The sequence below is a fragment of the Tauraco erythrolophus genome, chromosome Z (genome assembly GCF_009769465.1).
Source record: "Tauraco erythrolophus isolate bTauEry1 chromosome Z, bTauEry1.pri, whole genome shotgun sequence".
In the NCBI taxonomy this organism is placed as follows: domain Eukaryota; kingdom Metazoa; phylum Chordata; class Aves; order Musophagiformes; family Musophagidae; genus Tauraco; species Tauraco erythrolophus.
This window is the reverse complement of record NC_141496.1, coordinates 69,327,846-69,345,772: the sequence shown is the minus strand read 5'-3', so window position 1 is coordinate 69,345,772 and position 17,927 is coordinate 69,327,846. Positions and strand designations below refer to the sequence as shown.

At 36.8% G+C, this 17,927-nt stretch overlaps 1 protein-coding gene across 1 annotated transcript in view; it reads right to left on the bottom strand.

Moving 5' to 3' along the window:
* The window catches only part of LOC147526444 (uncharacterized), a 39,733-nt gene extending 22,329 nt beyond the window's left edge, over nt 1-17,404 (bottom strand). Inside the window, exons 1-6 of the mRNA XM_086629958.1 lie at nt 17,347-17,404; nt 13,851-16,331; nt 9,851-10,033; nt 6,297-6,464; nt 4,462-4,563; nt 735-845 (exon numbers count right to left, since the gene is read on the bottom strand). Coding sequence (XP_086486084.1) covers nt 735-845; nt 4,462-4,563; nt 6,297-6,464; nt 9,851-10,033; nt 13,851-16,331; nt 17,347-17,404 — 3,103 coding nt within the window. The remainder of the gene's footprint in view (nt 1-734; nt 846-4,461; nt 4,564-6,296; nt 6,465-9,850; nt 10,034-13,850; nt 16,332-17,346) is intronic.
* Between the last annotated feature and the right edge of the window lie 523 nt (nt 17,405-17,927).

Genomic DNA, 17,927 nt, shown 5'->3' with positions numbered 1-17,927 from the left:
TTCAGAGATTTATCTACTAAAAGACTTGACATACTCTTAAATATAACAGTGTGAATGGCACCTCTACAAATAGAGAACTTGGTATGTGTCAGGTTAAATTTGTCACTGTCTTGTAAAAGCATTTTAATTTATTAAATTTCCTGTGAGCCCTTGTCAAAACCATATTTGAGATAAATAAAAGGACTGCAGTAGATTAACTTTCAGCACACAAACATTGGTATCTTTGGGTTTTAATCATCACAATTGTAGGAAGAATATGTATGATTAATATCACTGACTTGTTTCTGTAATGCTGCAAAAGCATGCCTCATGAAATAACCTCTCTGCCCTCCTGACTAGACTTCAGATCTTGGTGACACAGAAAAAGACACTGGGTGCACTGAACCAAGCTGTGAAGTCTATTCCCTAGGAAGCATAAAGCATAAATAAGGCATTGGTGTCTCTGCAGTCACTTTTGGGACTTTCTCAGTCACTTTCTTTGAGGCAGAAGAGACAAAAGTATTACTGTCACATGTGCTCTTTAGGGAATATTTTGTACGTCCATTTTCTTCTGTGTTCCTAGCAAGGTCTAGATAAAAAAGTGACTTAGGCAATACTACTGTATTAAATACTAACGCATTAAGCTGTTAATTAAGATTTTTGTTGCATCCATGTCCCAACTTGTCTGGATGTATTTGGAGCATTGTACAGCAATCCTGACCCATCCATGTAATTTATTGTGATCTCAAACTTACCTTTCCTTGCCAGATTGGCAGCTTCTGAATGTGGCATGCTTGTGACATCGGTTCCATTGACTGCTATCAGAGTATCCCCCACTTGAAGCCCTGCTTCTTCAGCTGCACTGTCTGGAATAAAAAAAATCCATTTTTATTTAGAGTTAAGACATCAAGCATGTCTATGTGATCAAGCTTTTCTAGCGGAACAGATACCTGTCCAACCAGTCCAAGATTAAGCTTTGGGGCCTTAGTGACATCAACTTGAAGGTGGAACAAATTTTCCTGAGAAACCCGTTAGTCATCTGGAGATGAAACTTGAAGATTTAGGTACTCGTTCAACATTAGATAATCACTGGCAGTGGAGAAATTTATTTTAAAATGCCATTAGGACTTAAATGTTTTAAGATGCAAATACTCATTTTAGTACCTGATGGTTTTGGCCTAAATTGCAAACAAAGATCTGGCACAGTAAAGTCAGAAGAAGAAACATCTATTATTATGGTGAGGTTTGGATTTGAGATGAAAAGACTACTTTCTGTGCTGATGTTTCTCTTGCTCATTAAAAGTGTTCGGCTATAGTATTTTGTGGGTTTTGTCTTTAGGAAGAAATAACAAGTTAAGAAACGGTCAGTGAGGGAGGGACTTAACTGGATTTGTTAATGTGTCAACGTTTTGTTTATTTGTTAACTATTGCAAAGCATATGCAATCCTAATAAAACAGGGCTCAGACACATGCAAGCCAGGTGTTAGGGAAATGTTAAATACACTTCATTCACAGGCATCATTACACAGGTACTCAAATCCCAGTTACAAATTTCTTGGAAACAGCTCTTTCCTTCTCATTTATAATTAAGCATTCCTAATGTACTGTGAAAAAAATTGTTCTTGGAAAATATTTTTCCATGTCCATACTATTTGTTGCATATTTTTCTAGATTTGTACCCCACCATGCAGTAAATGCTATCATTCTGGGTATTTTGGAGGATGTTTAGAAGTTGTAAAAGTAAAAATGTAATAAGTAAAAGTTTAATAAGTAAAAGTTTAATAATAAACAGACATTAAAAAGTCATGGTTCACCTTCATATGTATTACAAATCATTTGAAAACTTGCAAAATTTTCTGGCCTTGAGGATCTCATACAAGACTCCATGATCACAAGTGATTTTTAAAATATTATTGAAATAATGTGTCAGTGTGTCAGCAAAAAGGGAAACAAATATTTATGTCTGTTTTAATGAGTCATATTTTGAAAAAACAGAATTCTACTAGAAGTTTGTCTGTAAGAAAGAACACACTTCTGTCATTGTTGCTGCTTTAAAGCAACTGCATTTGAAAACAAAACATGCAAATAAACTTAAGAGGAGTGTACAATGTGAGTATCTGTTTTGTTATACTTAATTTTAATTAGGTTACAGGGTTAAATTGGTAGGTATTTGGGCTAATGTTGCATGCATTATCTATGATTTATTTATATTCAGGTAAAAAGCTTTCCCACATTCTAATTTGAAGCCTGCTTCTGAGGTTGTACTCTTTGATTTAAGAATGCTAAGGGAATTTGGATGTTTACATGTGGGAAATCATTTAAAATTTTTAATGCCAGAGAGAAGAAACATTTCTTTGCAACTTTGTATCAATAGGTACTGAAATTCCCAGCAATCTGATCATAAAAGCTAGTTGTCCAAGGACACATGCATACCCACAGTTGTACTGTTTAGACAAATGACGGCTGAGCCCAGTAATTTTGTTTTCTTAAAACAATCAGCAATGAAAGATACTGATCTTTAACTGTAGTCAAAAGTAACATTCTAATAGGATGATCAGAACAGTTTTTTTAATTCAAAAATTACTTTCTCAGATTCACAGTAAATCACTTTTCACAGAAGTTATACCGTGAAGATTATCTAGTCTCAAGGACTATAAAAAAATATTCTGGGCTAAAATTATGTAGCTGTTTCAGGATAAAGAACATTACACAGCCACTTTAGCCATAGTTTAATCTTACTAAGTCCTTTATATAGTATTCTGTAGGCAAAGGTTTTTAAAATTTGTATTCTTGTCAAAGCTTCAATGGAAATCTCTGATTGTATTCAGATGTGTATAAATACAGCATGATCTCTAGGACCGAGTGTCAAAATCATGTTTATTTTAATGTAGTTTACAGTAAAAGACTAGGACATCTTTTAATAAACAATAGGTGTAGCCGTATAGAAAGTAAGACAACCACTTCCAATATTTTCCCTTATTTCTTTTGAATAGGTCTGTCCTTTGCCTGAGTTCCTCTTCTGAAGAGAAGGCTTTATTTTTAGTATTTAATAAGTAGGACATTTCCTCTGAGGCAACAAGTTACAGTGACTTTTAGAGCAGCGTCATGCAAAGAGCATAACTGAGGTATAAATCTAACTATGTTCACATTTTAAGAGGATACATAAGTATCTGATGTAAGTCTTAGAGTTGTAAATTGTGGACCTTTTCAGATATGTATTTTTTTTTCTTCTTTATGTTGCTCCTTTCCTCAAATTTCTGACTGTTCTGATCTTCCTTAGTGGAGTTTAATGACAACCCTATCTAGTAGCTCAGCAGGCAGTTTTTAGAACGATGTTCAGCTAACGGATTCACAGGCCTCTGAATTCACAGGCTTTCCCAGTGGTGTCAGGAAGCTGGACAACATAATACATAAGGCTGGCAAAGTGACAGAACTATTCTTGGATGCCTTGCTAGAGGGCACTCACTAGCATTCTTGGTTTAGGATATTTTTTGTTATATCTGACCTTGGTAGTAAAAATTTATCAAAGTCTCCTGTATTTTCTGCTCCTTTTTTAATTCTACTGTGTCCATCCTGAGATGCAGAGAGCAGTACAACAAGCAATACCCTAGATTTGGGTGAACCAAGGTTTTAGGTAGCAGAAAAGTGAGTCTGACTCCCTGTGTCTCATTCTTACTGCTGTTGTTGATGGAGTCAGCCTTTAGCCAAATTTTTAAGCTGTCCTTGCACACAGAACCAATGATTTCAGACACCTTTCAGCGTTGACTCCCAAGATCTCATTCTTGAGAGTAACTGCCAATGGCATGTTCTCCATCAAGTACACACGGTATAGATCATTCCTCTCTAAAGGTATTATCTTACACTTCATCTTTGTTGAAACTCGTCTACTGCTTTTTTGCTCACTCAGTTTCGTGAGTTTCTTCTAGAGTTCCTCACAATCATCAGACTCTCCTGAAGAAGTTAACAGCACAGCTGTTAAGATTTAAAGGTGGCTTGATGGAAAACTATCCAAACAGAATGTCCCCAGCAAATAAGACTTTTGGTAATGTTATGAGGGTTACTGTGTCCTCCATTTAATTCTTAAAGGCCTGTTGGCATTAACAATGTCAGTACCCAAAACTTCTAGACTTTACATCTGGAGAGAGGCTGGAAGTAGATAATTGCATGAGTTATCAACTGACATGGAAGGACATGGAACAGTGGAGTCCAGTTTATCTATAGGCATACTGGGGCCCTCAGATAGTCTGTCATGAGCAGTTCAAGAACATGTTATTAAACACCTTAAACCACTAATTATGGATATTATTTATGTACAGCTATATTATATTACTATGAAAAGGATGCCATTTATTATATTATATTGTATTAATCATGTTACATTATATTATAACTACATATTATAGTACAGTATATTACTAAATATTATATGTTTATTTTCACATATTTTCATATGAGAAGTTAACTAGTACAAACACAACTTACTTGTGTCAACTTCTGTCACAAGGATAGGCTTTGAGAACTGGATCCTGAAACCCCAGGGGTAATTGCCAGTTCCTTTAGCGATCTTCACTGTTCTTTCACGAACTGCAAAAGAGGAAAAAAGACATTCTTTTTTCTCTGCAAGTCAAGTTCAATTTATCAAGAAGCAGCCTAGTTTTAAAACTTTTTATCTATAGGCATTAACAGTTACTGATTCTGCAAATGGCTGGGATGCTTTCAGTATCACTCGTTAGTTGTTTGTTACTGCTTCTCTGCCAGTGGTACCCCCCTCACGCCAAGACTGATGGAATGTCATTCATGTTAGTGCAAAGACAGACTGTGTTTTCAGCAGTTTAAGTTAAGTGCCTGGACTTTGTAATGAAGTGATGAAGAAGCATTCAGGTATTCCACTCTGATGGTGTTTTGGGAGAGAAAAGTGCTCCCACTCTTGCTGTCAGACGACCTCTAAGCTGCAAATACAAAATACACTGTAAATTCTCAAATGAGTTTAAACCTTTCTTGTAGTTTCATTCTTTTTATGTTTTAGAAGGTCTCTATCTTTTGGATATCAATTGTTTCTTTTCCTTTTATCTACGTTTTCCCATCCACTCCCTTCTCCCACTGCCTTCCAGTCCTCTAGTCCCCACCCCAGCCCCCGCACTGGCATCTCCTGCCACAAGTGGCTGTACTCATGTGAAATGTCTTTCAAGACAGCAGAATTTAAAATGTAAAGGGATCACTCTCAGTTAAAAGGAAGATCAGAGTCTAATTGGTTACTTCCAATTTTTTTCTCAGGGTCTAGTATTATTATTGTGTCTCAAATGATCTGGCTCCTTAGTAAATCTTATGCTCATGAAGGACATCAGTGCAAATTCGAATTCTCAGACTGTCTGCTTTTGATCATTTTATTGTTTTACTGTGTTTGTTTAATGGAGGCCAATTTAATAATAATTTATGACAGCTCTTTTGTCTTCAAATTGTATACTACTTGAAAGAGGAATTGCTGTAAAGGTTTCTTTACTAGCAGGACAGTTGATGTTACCTGTCTAAAAGAGCACAGATACTTTAGTACCTACTTCTTGCTGAACTTCAGAGCTCTCCCCTGAGAGAAGAGGGAATCAAAATGACTCTCCAGAATATTCTCACATATTTTAAGTGAGATTTTTCATATCAAGAGATTTATAGAGGACATTTGTTTTCTCTCATATTATGAATGATTTGTGAGCTCCAGCAAAGAACTATCTCCTGGAAAGCTACAGGGGCATTTTTGTTTGTCTTCATTCTTTGAGCTGTGTTACTTTTCAGTAACTTAAGATTTGAAAAGTGAAGGAAAATCTTGCATTCCCCTGCAAAAGCTATTTACTATATCTGTTTTCATGACATAGTTTAAAATACAAAGAGAACAACCCTTTTTACTTATAACAAATTTGATTTTTTTCTTTCTGGATCTACTACGTTTGAAAGTTTGATGGAGAAGAGATTTTATGATCACTATAACACTTTATGTCCACAAAGAGCTTTCCTTACCATGCCTGAAGAAGCTATGAAATGACATTGCTCTTATCCCTATCATGTAGCAAGAGATAAGGTTCAATTATGACCTCTTCCTAGTATCAATTTTGTCAAGTAATTATGATATTTTGAAAGATAGTAGCTAAATAAGAACTACTTATTTGCATTGTTTTAATAACATTTTTTCTTCTTGGGTTGTTTTTTTTTCTATCTTCAGCATAAGTGTCCAGCATCTTCTCCAAAACATTGATCCCGTGGAATCCTCAGAGTGTCCAAAATAAATACAATTTTATGACATTTATTACCTGTAGCTTTAGACAACTTACTTGCCACTGGTCTAGGCCTTTTGCTGAGACACCTAGGACTATTATCCGGAGACACATCGTCTCCTCTGAAAACCCAGGAAGCAGAATGAAAGTTTTCTGTATAAAAACCTCTGTCTTCATTTTCAGAATGTAGTCCCAGATCCACTGACGGAGCATCCTCTGAATTTACTGTCATGAGAATAAAACAAGTAAAAGTAATGTCAGTAGAGAAAATGCATGAAAAATAACAGATCTCAGCCAGTCATCATGGAATTAGTCTCACACGCTTCTTAATGAACTGTTTGTAATGTCTGTACTTAGTTCTGCAATTTTGCTGCTGTTAAAGCAGTAGTCTACAAAGATGTCCAAATATAAGATCATAATATTGCGTGCACATTGAACTTGAATGCCAAGTGAAGTCTTAATGCAAATAGTCAAAAAAGAAGCTGCATCTCTTTAAGAAAAGTCTGGCTTTAGCCAATTGTTAAGCCTTCTTATGCAGCCCTTTTGATTCAGAAACCAAACAAGTTTTCTAGAAATTTAGTATGAGTTCAGTGCATATGGGAAGACAAATGAGAAACTGAAAAGTAACTGGTATGACTCAGATGATGATGACCGTATTTGTTGTTTGTTTAATCTTTGCTCTTCCAGATGTGTATATTTAGTTCTATTCAAAAGGAGGTAAGGTATTAATAGTTTTGCTCTGTTTTGTTTTGTTTTGTTTTGTTTAATATAGGACTTCTGTCTTGTCCTAAGCTGTTGAATATTTGTGTGATGTTACACATGTTATCATGAGGATTTTCACATTCATAGTTTATATAAATTCACATTCACAATGACTTGCAGTGAGTCCACCAATTCAAACCATGTCACCCAGATTAACATGGAGATGGAGAAGAGCTCTAATTCTCTGCTACAGGAAAAAAACAGTAATGTTCAGCCTCACAAGGACATAGGACAGCAGGCAGCTGGCTGTGTGGCAGGCAGGTTATAAACAGCAGTTTGACTGTCAAGAAAAAGGCTATACAATAGTATGACAACTTCCTAAGCAGAGCAGGAGCTGGAATTTCAAAGCTAAAACTGGATGGTGGAAGGTATTTAAAAGTATAAACCATCAGAGACTGTGCTAACAGATAGACTGAAAAAGTTCTTCAGTATAAATTGTCTGAGAGGAAAGAAAAATCATGCTCCTTTCAGTACAAAATGCCTAGTATAATATGTCTAGATTTAATGCAGCTGGAGGAAGGATTTGTTTGCTTTGTCTAGCCTGTGTTTGATGTGGCAATTATGTAGAATGATTTCAAGTTTCATCACAGAAAGGTAAAAATGAACCTTTATTTGATTTTGCTCTGCAATTTACTTTCTGAATACATCTAACTGGCAGTCTTTTTTCACTTTGATAGTTTAACTGTATCCAGGTAGATCAATATTCCACATCCACTGCCTTCTCCCTTATTATGCAGAAAGTATGAGAGGGCATGATTAACTGTATAAAATGATAGCATGATTAATTGTATGAAAAGCTACTAGTAAATACACAAAATTAAATAAATACTACTAGGCTGATACGTTTAAAACACATCTTAGCTCATTACCATAAATTTATAAATTAAGAAAACCTAGACTAACACCAGACAATTCAGTACAGCACAGTATTTTGCCAATTTAATACTGAATTTTTTTGATTGTAGTAGAGCTTAAAATGTGACAAATAGGTAAAACCACAGAAATGACTGCTGCCATGTTGGCATTATGGAGTTATGACAAGACATTTCTTGAATATCTTTTCACTTCTTTCCCCCTTGAGCTTTCGGCACAGAAGTCAAACTGGGCAGTTTATGAATATCAGGAACAAACTGCACTTAGGTTCTTCTCAGCTGCTGGAAGTAAGCATGCAAGGAGCTGCTGCTTCCAAATATTGATTAGAGTTGTCTCAACTCTGCAAACACCAGGAAACGGCCTAGCTACCAAAGCAAAAGGGACAGAAGTCTCAGGCCTGTAGCATACTATCCAGAATTATTAGATACTAGGATTTGTGACAGAATTATCTGCTCACTCACCTCCTCTGAAGGCCACTTCAGGTTCATGCTGTGTGCTACCAAAAGCTTTGTCTCAAAGAAAGCAATGCTAGTTCCTGCAACTTGGTCTTTTTTGGTTTTTTTTGGTGGGTTTGTTTTTTTCTTTTTAATATATTTTCTCTATGAAACCAGCGTATGCCTGATTTTGTAAAATTTATGGTCCAGCTTTATATTCAAGAGACATTACTGTTGAAACCAATGAACAGTTTATCTTGGTGTATGTATCTTCTGATGGTTTTTTTGAGCTCTGGTTGTTTGATATTCTTTCTAAACTAATCTCCTTGCTGAGGACTTGCATCTGTTTTAGGAGCAAAGAATGGAAACTGCTATCAATAAACGGATTTTTCATTTACATGTGAAATAAGTAAGTCATCCCTGCTGTTTTGTTAACAGGCATTAAAAACCTAGGAATGGACTCAGTTATTTGAACATAGGTGGTTATTACCATTTTAGATGACTTAGGGATCTCGCTTGCTGTCTGTTTACTGCTTCAAAAAGGCATGAGTTCCCTGTAGGTGTCATATCTCAGAACCCTATTGACATCTCAGCTGGCAACCGACACGTTTCGGTAGTGAACTGAAGCTCAACTGATGTAGGACTTACCTCTTCAGTACGGGGATAGAACATATTTCTAGTTTACTTCATATTAGACCTGCACTCAAGTCTTACAGCTGTCAGTCTCCAATAGGTTTGCATTTAACTCTCTTCAAAATGGAGGTTATACATCTACAAATAAAACTTCCCTCACCAAAAGTAAACATTATATCACAAAATATTTCCACAGGGAAATTCCATGTATTTCTTCATCTGTACAAAGTACTTTTTATATTACTAAAAAAGCAAAACAGGAGTCAAAGCCAGTGTGAAGTAAGGACTAGCACATATATTCTCTCCTAGACTGTGCAATCTTTGCATGGGGACTCCATCTGCGTGAAATGTAAATTCATCTTTAGTTCATCTTTAAAATTCCTTCCTATGTGATTTAAGCTGATGAGTTTGATACAGGTTCAAGAATATGGCTAAGTGACAGATTTCTTAATGAGACAGTTACAGGACTAACTGTTCCAGTATCTGGAGGGACAGTGAAGGACAAGCTAGGCAACAAGCCTGAAGATAAAAGGTGAAGCAAGTGGTTATCTGAGTGAGAAGGACTAGTAGCCATCAGGATTAAGATTTTTCTTACAACCTCAGTGCTGCTGCCATAGTGATTACCTGTTTGTGCCTAAGGCTTGTCTTAGTGTTAATTGCACATGGACAAGGATGGCACAGTCAACTTTTTTTCAGTCAGATTGTTTGCTTGGTTATATGAAGGAGAGAGGATATTAATTCCCAGAGTGAGGAATAGTTCAATTGAATATAATATGCTTGCTCTTTATAATGACTAAGACAGACACAGGTTATGAACTGAAGATCAATTTCCTTAGCTGAAAATCTTAGCTGCCAGAGTGTCAGTCACACAAAGGAGAAAGAATAGAATCGTAAAACTAATGTACTCACTTGATCCTTCGGTGATTGTGCTGTTTATGGAGCTTCCTCCAGTTGAACTGCATTTTTTACTGTCTTTGAACTGTTTCCTTCTCCTGGCCCACTGGTCTATTGCTTCTTCCTGGGAACTATCGCTTGCTCTGGTGTCTTTCATTAAAGGTAGTTTTCTGGTCTTAATCATTTCTGATGTCAAGTCTAAATTATAACCGGACATTGTTTGTGAGAAATGCGTAAGACAACTTAATCAATTATACTGTTTAAAATTTCCACATTCCACATACAAGAATAACCTATCAAAATAGAGAAATGAAAATACCAAATAATACTGAAAATATTCATAAAGTATATATTTAGACTGATTGAGGTCTTCATGCAGAGAAAAGTCCATGTGGTAGTTGTATCTGTAGTTAAATACCTATATAACCATTTGTATTGCACTATTTTTATGCAGAAACATGTAAATTGTTCATGGATTTTATTTACTAGTGCTCATACATTTTTGAAGTGGTCAGTATATAGATATATAAAGTGCTATCTAAACATGAAAAATCTTGTAAGACACACCTGCAGATAAAAGAAGAATATACCTTTCTGCTTTAGGTTTCCTTCTGGGTAGGGCAGTATAAATTAATTTGTTGCATTACTATTTCAGATAAAACAAAAATTGGAAAACAAACTTTGTGTTAGATTCTGTTCTAAAAATGCAACTGTACCCACTGGCAAAGGGAGATAGGGAGAAAGTGAGTTCAGCCTCAGCAGGCTCCCTAGAGGGTTGTATAAGTGCTCTTTTGGCTCAATAGCCTCTTTCTGGCTTCAGTCAAATCTCCGTCACAGACCTGCCTCACTGAACCCCCTTTCCAGGGCAGCTGGCTACTGCCATGAGTCAGGAACTCGATTTCTTGAAGTGCCTTTGTAGTGCCCTTTGCATCAGTCCTTGCCCCTCTGATAATGATTTATCAGTTCCCACAACACCAGCAGACTTCTAGATCACCTGGACTACTCTCCTCCATCCTGTTTACAACATTTGCATCTGTTTTTCTCCTGTATTCTAGATGCTCTCATTCTTTGTTGAAAAATGCCACGTTTCCTTTCAAGTGTCGTTGAATTACTGAGCACAGGAAGTCCCACATTGCCCCTTGTGCTCAATGTCTTGAATAAATAGGTTGGTAGGTTGGTATTTCCACATTACAACTGGACTTTGATTCATATTAATGAGTTTTAAAACTTTAAATGCTTTACTTCTTTCTGGAGGTACATATTTACTCATTTAAAGTAGGACCTCCGCAGCATTGCTAAGAAAAACACAGATGGAAAATCAGAATATGACCATAGACCAAAACAGGGCTAAAGTTACAGACCAGCTGAGGTAAGAGAAAGAACATACATAGATAATTCTTAGTAAGGGGCAAAACAGAAGAGCAGAGAATAAAATAAAAATGCCAGAAAAACTGCACTTCGGTGCAGTGTGTTTAACCACTGTGGTCTAACGTATGAGAAGTCAAGCATGTAGGCTTCCTTCAGTGTGTTTCTATACCTTGTTCTAAAGAGATTTCCATGCAGTTAATTCTTGCTTTCTTTTAGTATTTTAGATATTGATCTATATAGCAATATCTACCTATATAGTATATCTATACAGCTTATATCAACTTCAGGTATTTTTGAAATTTCCATTACCAGTGCCAAACAAGATAACCTTCGACAACCTTGAATAGACAAGTTTAGTTGGAAGGGATCTACAATGATCATCTAGTCCAACTGCCTGACTGCTTCAGGGCCAAAAGTTCAAGCGTATTATGAAGGGCATTGTCTGAACGCCTCTTACACACTGACAGGCTTGAGGCATTGACCACCTCTCTAGGAAGCCTGTTCCAGTGTTTGCCCACTCTCTCAGTAAAGAAATGGTTCCTAATGTCCAGTCTAAACTCCCCCTGGTACAGCTTTGAACCATTCCTAGGCATCTTGTCACCGGATCCCAGGGAAAAGAGATCAGCACCTCCCTCTCCCTTCCCTCTTCAGGAAGCTGTGAAGACCAATGAGGTTGCCCCTCAGCCTGCTTTTCTCCTAACTAAACAAGTCCAAAGTCCTTAGCTGCTCCTTATAAGACACCCAGCCCTAAGACAGACATACCATTGTTTTCTGTAGATATTATGAACTAGAAAGACTATTAAAAACTTTCTGATGCTTTTTACTTAGACATTTTCCCATGATAAGAAAGTATGTATTTTACAACAGTATAAAACTCCTAACGTCCAAACTTGCTGGAAATATTCTCTTCTGGAAAGAACAATCTCAGTTACATATGCATATAATTCACTTATTTAAAATTTAAAATTAAAATTAAAGTGTTTGGAGTGATATTTTAAATACACACACACATATGTGTGTGTACATTTTCACAATCTAAAAAGCTTACATCTAATTGCAGTGTGCAGTGTACCAGTATGATTTTACTCAGTAATTTTACCCAGTATGATTTTATGATTAATTTTTGTGATTCAAAACACTCCTTTCAAAAAACTGGTTATGGATACGGGTAGATGGATTACAGAAGGGGAGATAAGAAAGTTTGCAAAATATTAGCTATTAAAAATAATTCTTTTTCATATGCAGTTTTCTTAATTACGTAAAGAGAGGAGAAAATAAAGTTAAATGATCCACTATGTTCGTTCCATGACACATAAAGGCTTAGCCAGAATTAGGCTATATTAGAATGTACTTGGAATTCAGTATTTGCTTAGATCACATGGATTCCAGAAACAGATTTATGTGGTTTTAAACACTGACTAGAGATCTGAGTTCAAGCCACATAGCAACTGCAGAAAAAGGTCCCTCTGCCATCCAGAGGGACCTTGATAGGCTTGAGAAACGGGCCAGTGCCAACTGCATGAGCTTCAACAAGTCAAAATGCAAGGTCCTTCACCTGGATTGGGCTAATCCTAGGCACAAATACAAACTGGGCACAAAGTGGGTTGAGAGTAGCCCTGAAGAGAAGGATTTGGGGGTGTTTATAGATGAGAAGCTCAACATGAGCTGGCAGTGCACTCATGCGGCCCAGAAGGCCAACCACATCCTGGGATGTATCAAGAGAAGCGTGGTCAGCAGGTCAAGAGAGGTAATTCTCTCCCTTTACTCTGCTCTTGTGAGACCCCACCTTGAATACTGCGTCCAGTTGTGGTGTCCCCACCATAAGAGAGACATAGATTTGTTGGAGCGTGTTCAGAGGAGGGCCACAGAGATGATCCAGGGGCTGGAGCACCTCTGCTACGAGGACAGGTTGCGGGAGCTGGGATTGTTCAGCCTTGAAAAGAGAAGACTTCACGGGGGCCTAATAGCTGCCTTCCAATACCTGAAGGGAACTTACAGGAAGGCTGGGGAGGGGCTTTTTACAAGAGTGTCCACTGATAGGACAAGGGAAAATGGGTTTACGTTGAAGGAGAACAGATTTAGATTAGATCTTAGGAAGAAATTCTTCAGTATGAGGGAGTTGAGACTTTGGAATAGATTGCCCAGAGAAGTTGTGGATGATCCCTCTCTGGAGGTGTTCAAGGCCAAGTTGGACAGAGCCTTGAGTAACCTGATCTAGTCGAGAGGCGTCCCTGCCCATAACAGGGAGGTTGGATTAGATGATCTCTGAGGTCCCTTCCAGCCTATGCCATTCTATGATTCTATGTTAGACCTTCCTGTTTTGGTGTTTTCTTGTCTCACTAGATGTATAGGATGGGTTGACTGTTTAATGTAGAAAACTCACTTCTGGAGGAAAGTTGCCTTACAATTTGCCTTTTCAATTTTTTTTTTTTTAAGTTTACTTTACTTGGCTTTACAAGATGGCTTCTAGAATCCTAAACACAATAGCTGCATATTATAACCAAATGGCCAAGCATACCGGTATCATTTCTTTTTACAGTTATAATACATTTTCATTTTCCCAAAAAAGATGTCACCAATGTACTAAAAACCACCTATGCCAAAGGTGTGTAAGTGATATTAACTCCAAAAGTCTTATAACACGTACCTTTCTGACTAATCTCTCTTACTGATGATGGAGGGATATCCACATTTTGATGAAAATCTTCTTTCATTTCAATCTTTTTCCCAACTTCATGAGAATTGGATTTGGCTAACTGAGGTGGTTGATGTGCTTCAGGCTCTCTCCTTAAGCTATCATCCGTTGACTGTTTACTGCAAAAGTTCTCCAGTCTTTTCTTGACATTTGAATGTCCTGTAAAATTTTCTTTCTTTTCTTTATATGCTGAAGAGGTAGATAAGATGACAGTCTGTGCTGAATCATTGTGGCAATCAGATTCAACAAGGATATTCCCAGGTATGTCTTGTAGCTCAGAAAAGCTTTCTGATTCATTATTTATGTCATGCTCCTCAGGATATAATAGCAAGGGTGACAGCAAGGGTTTTTCTTGTATACTATCAGGAATTTTAGGCTCTTTTCTTACTGCAGAGCGGAAAGAATCAGGTATCAATTTAATGTCACCTGGGATGAGTCTTTGTCGTTCTCTAGTTATCACAGTCATTACCGACCCTCTCCTTTTCTTTGTTATGTCATGCTCTGCAGAGGATGGGTGAACATTTTGCTCTAAAGCTGAAAGCTGGTTTGGGGCACTTTCTGTAGATCCATAATTAGTACTTTCCTTGTCATTAATAAGTTCACTTGAAGAGCTTCTACAATGTGGAGAGAGCTGTACCAACTGATCTTTACTCTGCAATTCAATGTGCTTTTCTAGATGGTTGTACTTTGGTGTCTCTTCATCTAAAGCATCTTCAGTAGGTTCAGAGTCATCCTCACATATGGCTAGGTTTCTCAGCGGCTCTGCATGCCTGTTTTCTTTTTTCTCATTTATAGTACTACTGGAATGAAGGCTCTCCATTAATGTTTCTTCTGTTTCTTCATCTTGCCCCACATAGCCTGTATAGTCATTCAGTAAACAAATGTCATCCAGACTTTCTTCAGGCTCGGATGGATAAATGATAATATTATGATCAAATGATGTGAAAGCATACTGATACGAAGACTTAAGACTTCTCAAACTTGTCAGTGAGGAAGTTAAATCAGGACACTTACGAAGTTCTGTATAGCTGGTATGAACATGTGAGTTCCTGTTATAGACATCTCCCACTTTCATCTCCTTAGGCAATACTTTCAAGGATGGCAATGAATAAAAGCCAGAATCCCTTCTAGGGTGAACTGGTGATGGTACAACAAGGGTGATATCTGGGAAAGACTTTCTTCTTGCTGGTTTTTGCCCTGTGTCTCTGCATTTTTCACAGTTATTTCTTTCTTGACCTAATACATTGTTCTTACTGATATACTCCTTCCCAGTGTTTGGGTTATTCAGAGTATTACTAGCTACAAGACAATTTGTATTATTTATTTTTGAGAAAAGTATTTTATATTTTGAAAAATCTTCCTTTTCATTTCTGTGTTCTTCGTAGTCCTTTTTATTATGTTTACAGAAATAATTTTCTTCCTCCCAAATTCTCAAGGCTGTAGAGAGGCTGTCAGATTCCTTTCTGTCTTTAACAGGATGCAAAGATGCCCCCTCTGCAATTGTATCCAGATGCATTTTGTCACAGTCAGCAAATTCTTTAGGTGGAGGAAGAAGTGTACATCCATCTGGGAATGTGTAGTCTACTTTTTCATGAAAGCTAAAAGAAGACTTACAATCTGTATTGCAAGGTGCTTCTGTTACAGAATAATCTGTTTCACTCCAATACATATCCTCATGTTCCTTGTTGCAGGTTTTGCTCTGCGCCTGTTCACCAGGTTTAATGTTAACCTTTAGATTTTCCTTTCTGCTAGTATATTCAACTTTAATTTCCTTTGCTTCAATGTTGATTTTCAGGGAGGCATTTCTGTTGATGGCAGTTTGAATTTTATGTTTAGAGTATCCCCTATATTTCCCATTGTGTTCTGCTGAAAGGTCAGTTGAAGGACACTGGTACTCTGAACATTTTGAACACTGGCTTTTCTGGTATTGTCTTTTATGACAACGTTTAGCATTCTTTGAACTTTTCCTTTTTTCAGCTACAATGTTTGTTCCAGAATCAAACAAAGAAACATTCTTAATTTCTACTTTTACATTAAAAGAACCATATTTTACTTCGGCAGTAATTTTTCCAGTAGCCAAGCTAACGGACTCTGCAGAGTCTGGCTTGCCCCACAGTGTAATTTTTCCTGTGGAGGAGCCCTCTGATTCACCAAAAGTTACTGCAGCTAGAATTTCATCTTGCTGAGGAGAGAACATTTGAGGAGGGTACTTCTTTTCTTTCTTTCCTTCTTTCTCGCTGCCTGATACATTATCAAGGTCTCTATCTTCAGACGCATCTGAGCTACTCTGTTTCTTGTTTTCATGATTTTTTCCATTTTCTTCAGTACCCTGTACATCCAGTGGCTCAGTGAAGTGAGCCAGTTCCTCATCTGCTTTATTTTCAAGGCTTCCTACATTTTGCTGGCATTTACAAAGGGGTGACAACTGTTCATCTAATTTAAGGCGAAAAAAGAAAAAACATTTTTCCCATGATTTGGTAAGCAGTATCACAAACGTAGGACTAACTTTGAGACACTTTTCATAGAAAATGTTGTTTTAAAGTGTAGTGTATTTTCCACCATATTGTTTTTTTCATTTCGATATTACATTCTTCTGTCTTAGTTATCTGATAAGTAATGTGAAGTCAGATAAATAGGGTGGGCCATGTTAACTCACTCTGATTGGAGAAAATTCATATATTAACACTTCTTTTTTTTCTCAGAAAGTTTTACAGTTGCTAGGTAATAAGGTAGTCTATTTGCATTTAGAAAGATCTACCCTTTTTACTTCCATTACTCCTCTCAGCATTTACTTCATTCCTGTGAACATACTGGGACAATCAATATCCCATTGCATGTTTGCAGTTTGGGGTAAATTACATGGAACTTGACTTTTCTAATCCTTTTACAGATGAGCAAACAAAGGGATTAATGAATATTGTCACAATCACACAGCAGATCAGTGGTACATTGCCAGGAGGTGTGAGCCACAGCTCCCTGTTTGAAGCAGAAGAAAATACTGTTTCCAGGCAGGAGCCGTACTAGGCAAGATTTCATGGCATTCACACAATTACATAAAATTCTGCCTTGCTTGGGTTTTTTTTAGAATAGTTTATGTGCATTAGAGAATAGCAGTTTACAGTGACATCTATCTAAGCAAAATTAGAACAAGCTCTTAAAATTAGACAACATTGAGATATATATAGCAAGAATGCTGAAAATTTGAGGCAATTAAGCATCACCATCTTTGGAAAGACTTTGCCAGAAATAGGACAGCAGCTCAACTAAAATAAAACAATTAGTCTCATCAAGACATTACCCATATGTACCCACCCTTGAGTGTAAGTATTTCCAATTTGACAAAGAGCTTTGGGCACAAAGATGGATTTCTGTCTCGATGAGTAAATGGTGAATAACCACCTATGATTCTGATATTTTTACTTCAAATTAAACATTTCTGTAAACTTACATTCTCTGGAATCAGAGCTCTTTCTGCCCTTGCAGCTTTTTCTTCTTTTTCTACTCATTTCTAAGAACTGAGGGCATCTGAGTTCCACTCTTCTGTGTGGGAGGGAAAAAATTGAATAATAAGAAAGTTTCTCTGGAATAGTTTTGCTCTCTAACTCTCAGGCTCTCTAACTTGGCTTTTCTCCTGTGAAGAATTGACTGGTTACAATAAAAACCAGAAAATTGCTAAAGCAGGTACTAATTAACTTATTTTCTATTCAGAACCAACTTTTCAAAGGTTTCTAAATAATAGCTTAAAATCAAGGTCTGATGATCTTTTACCTATGAGAGCTGAACCAATACAAGTCTGTGGGAGATTCGGGCTGTGGCTGACTTTTTCCAGCCTATGATTTTATCTGATTCAGATTTTTAGAGATTAATATTTTGTTTTAAACATTCAATTTAAATTCAATCCTATTTATATGTCTAATGAAATACTTAACAATTGTTGTTTTTTCTCTCAAGAAAAATTTAGACTTAATATAAAAGAATAAAAGGCTTAAGCTGGGACCAAGTGCATAATTGAACTGCATGCAGAGCAGA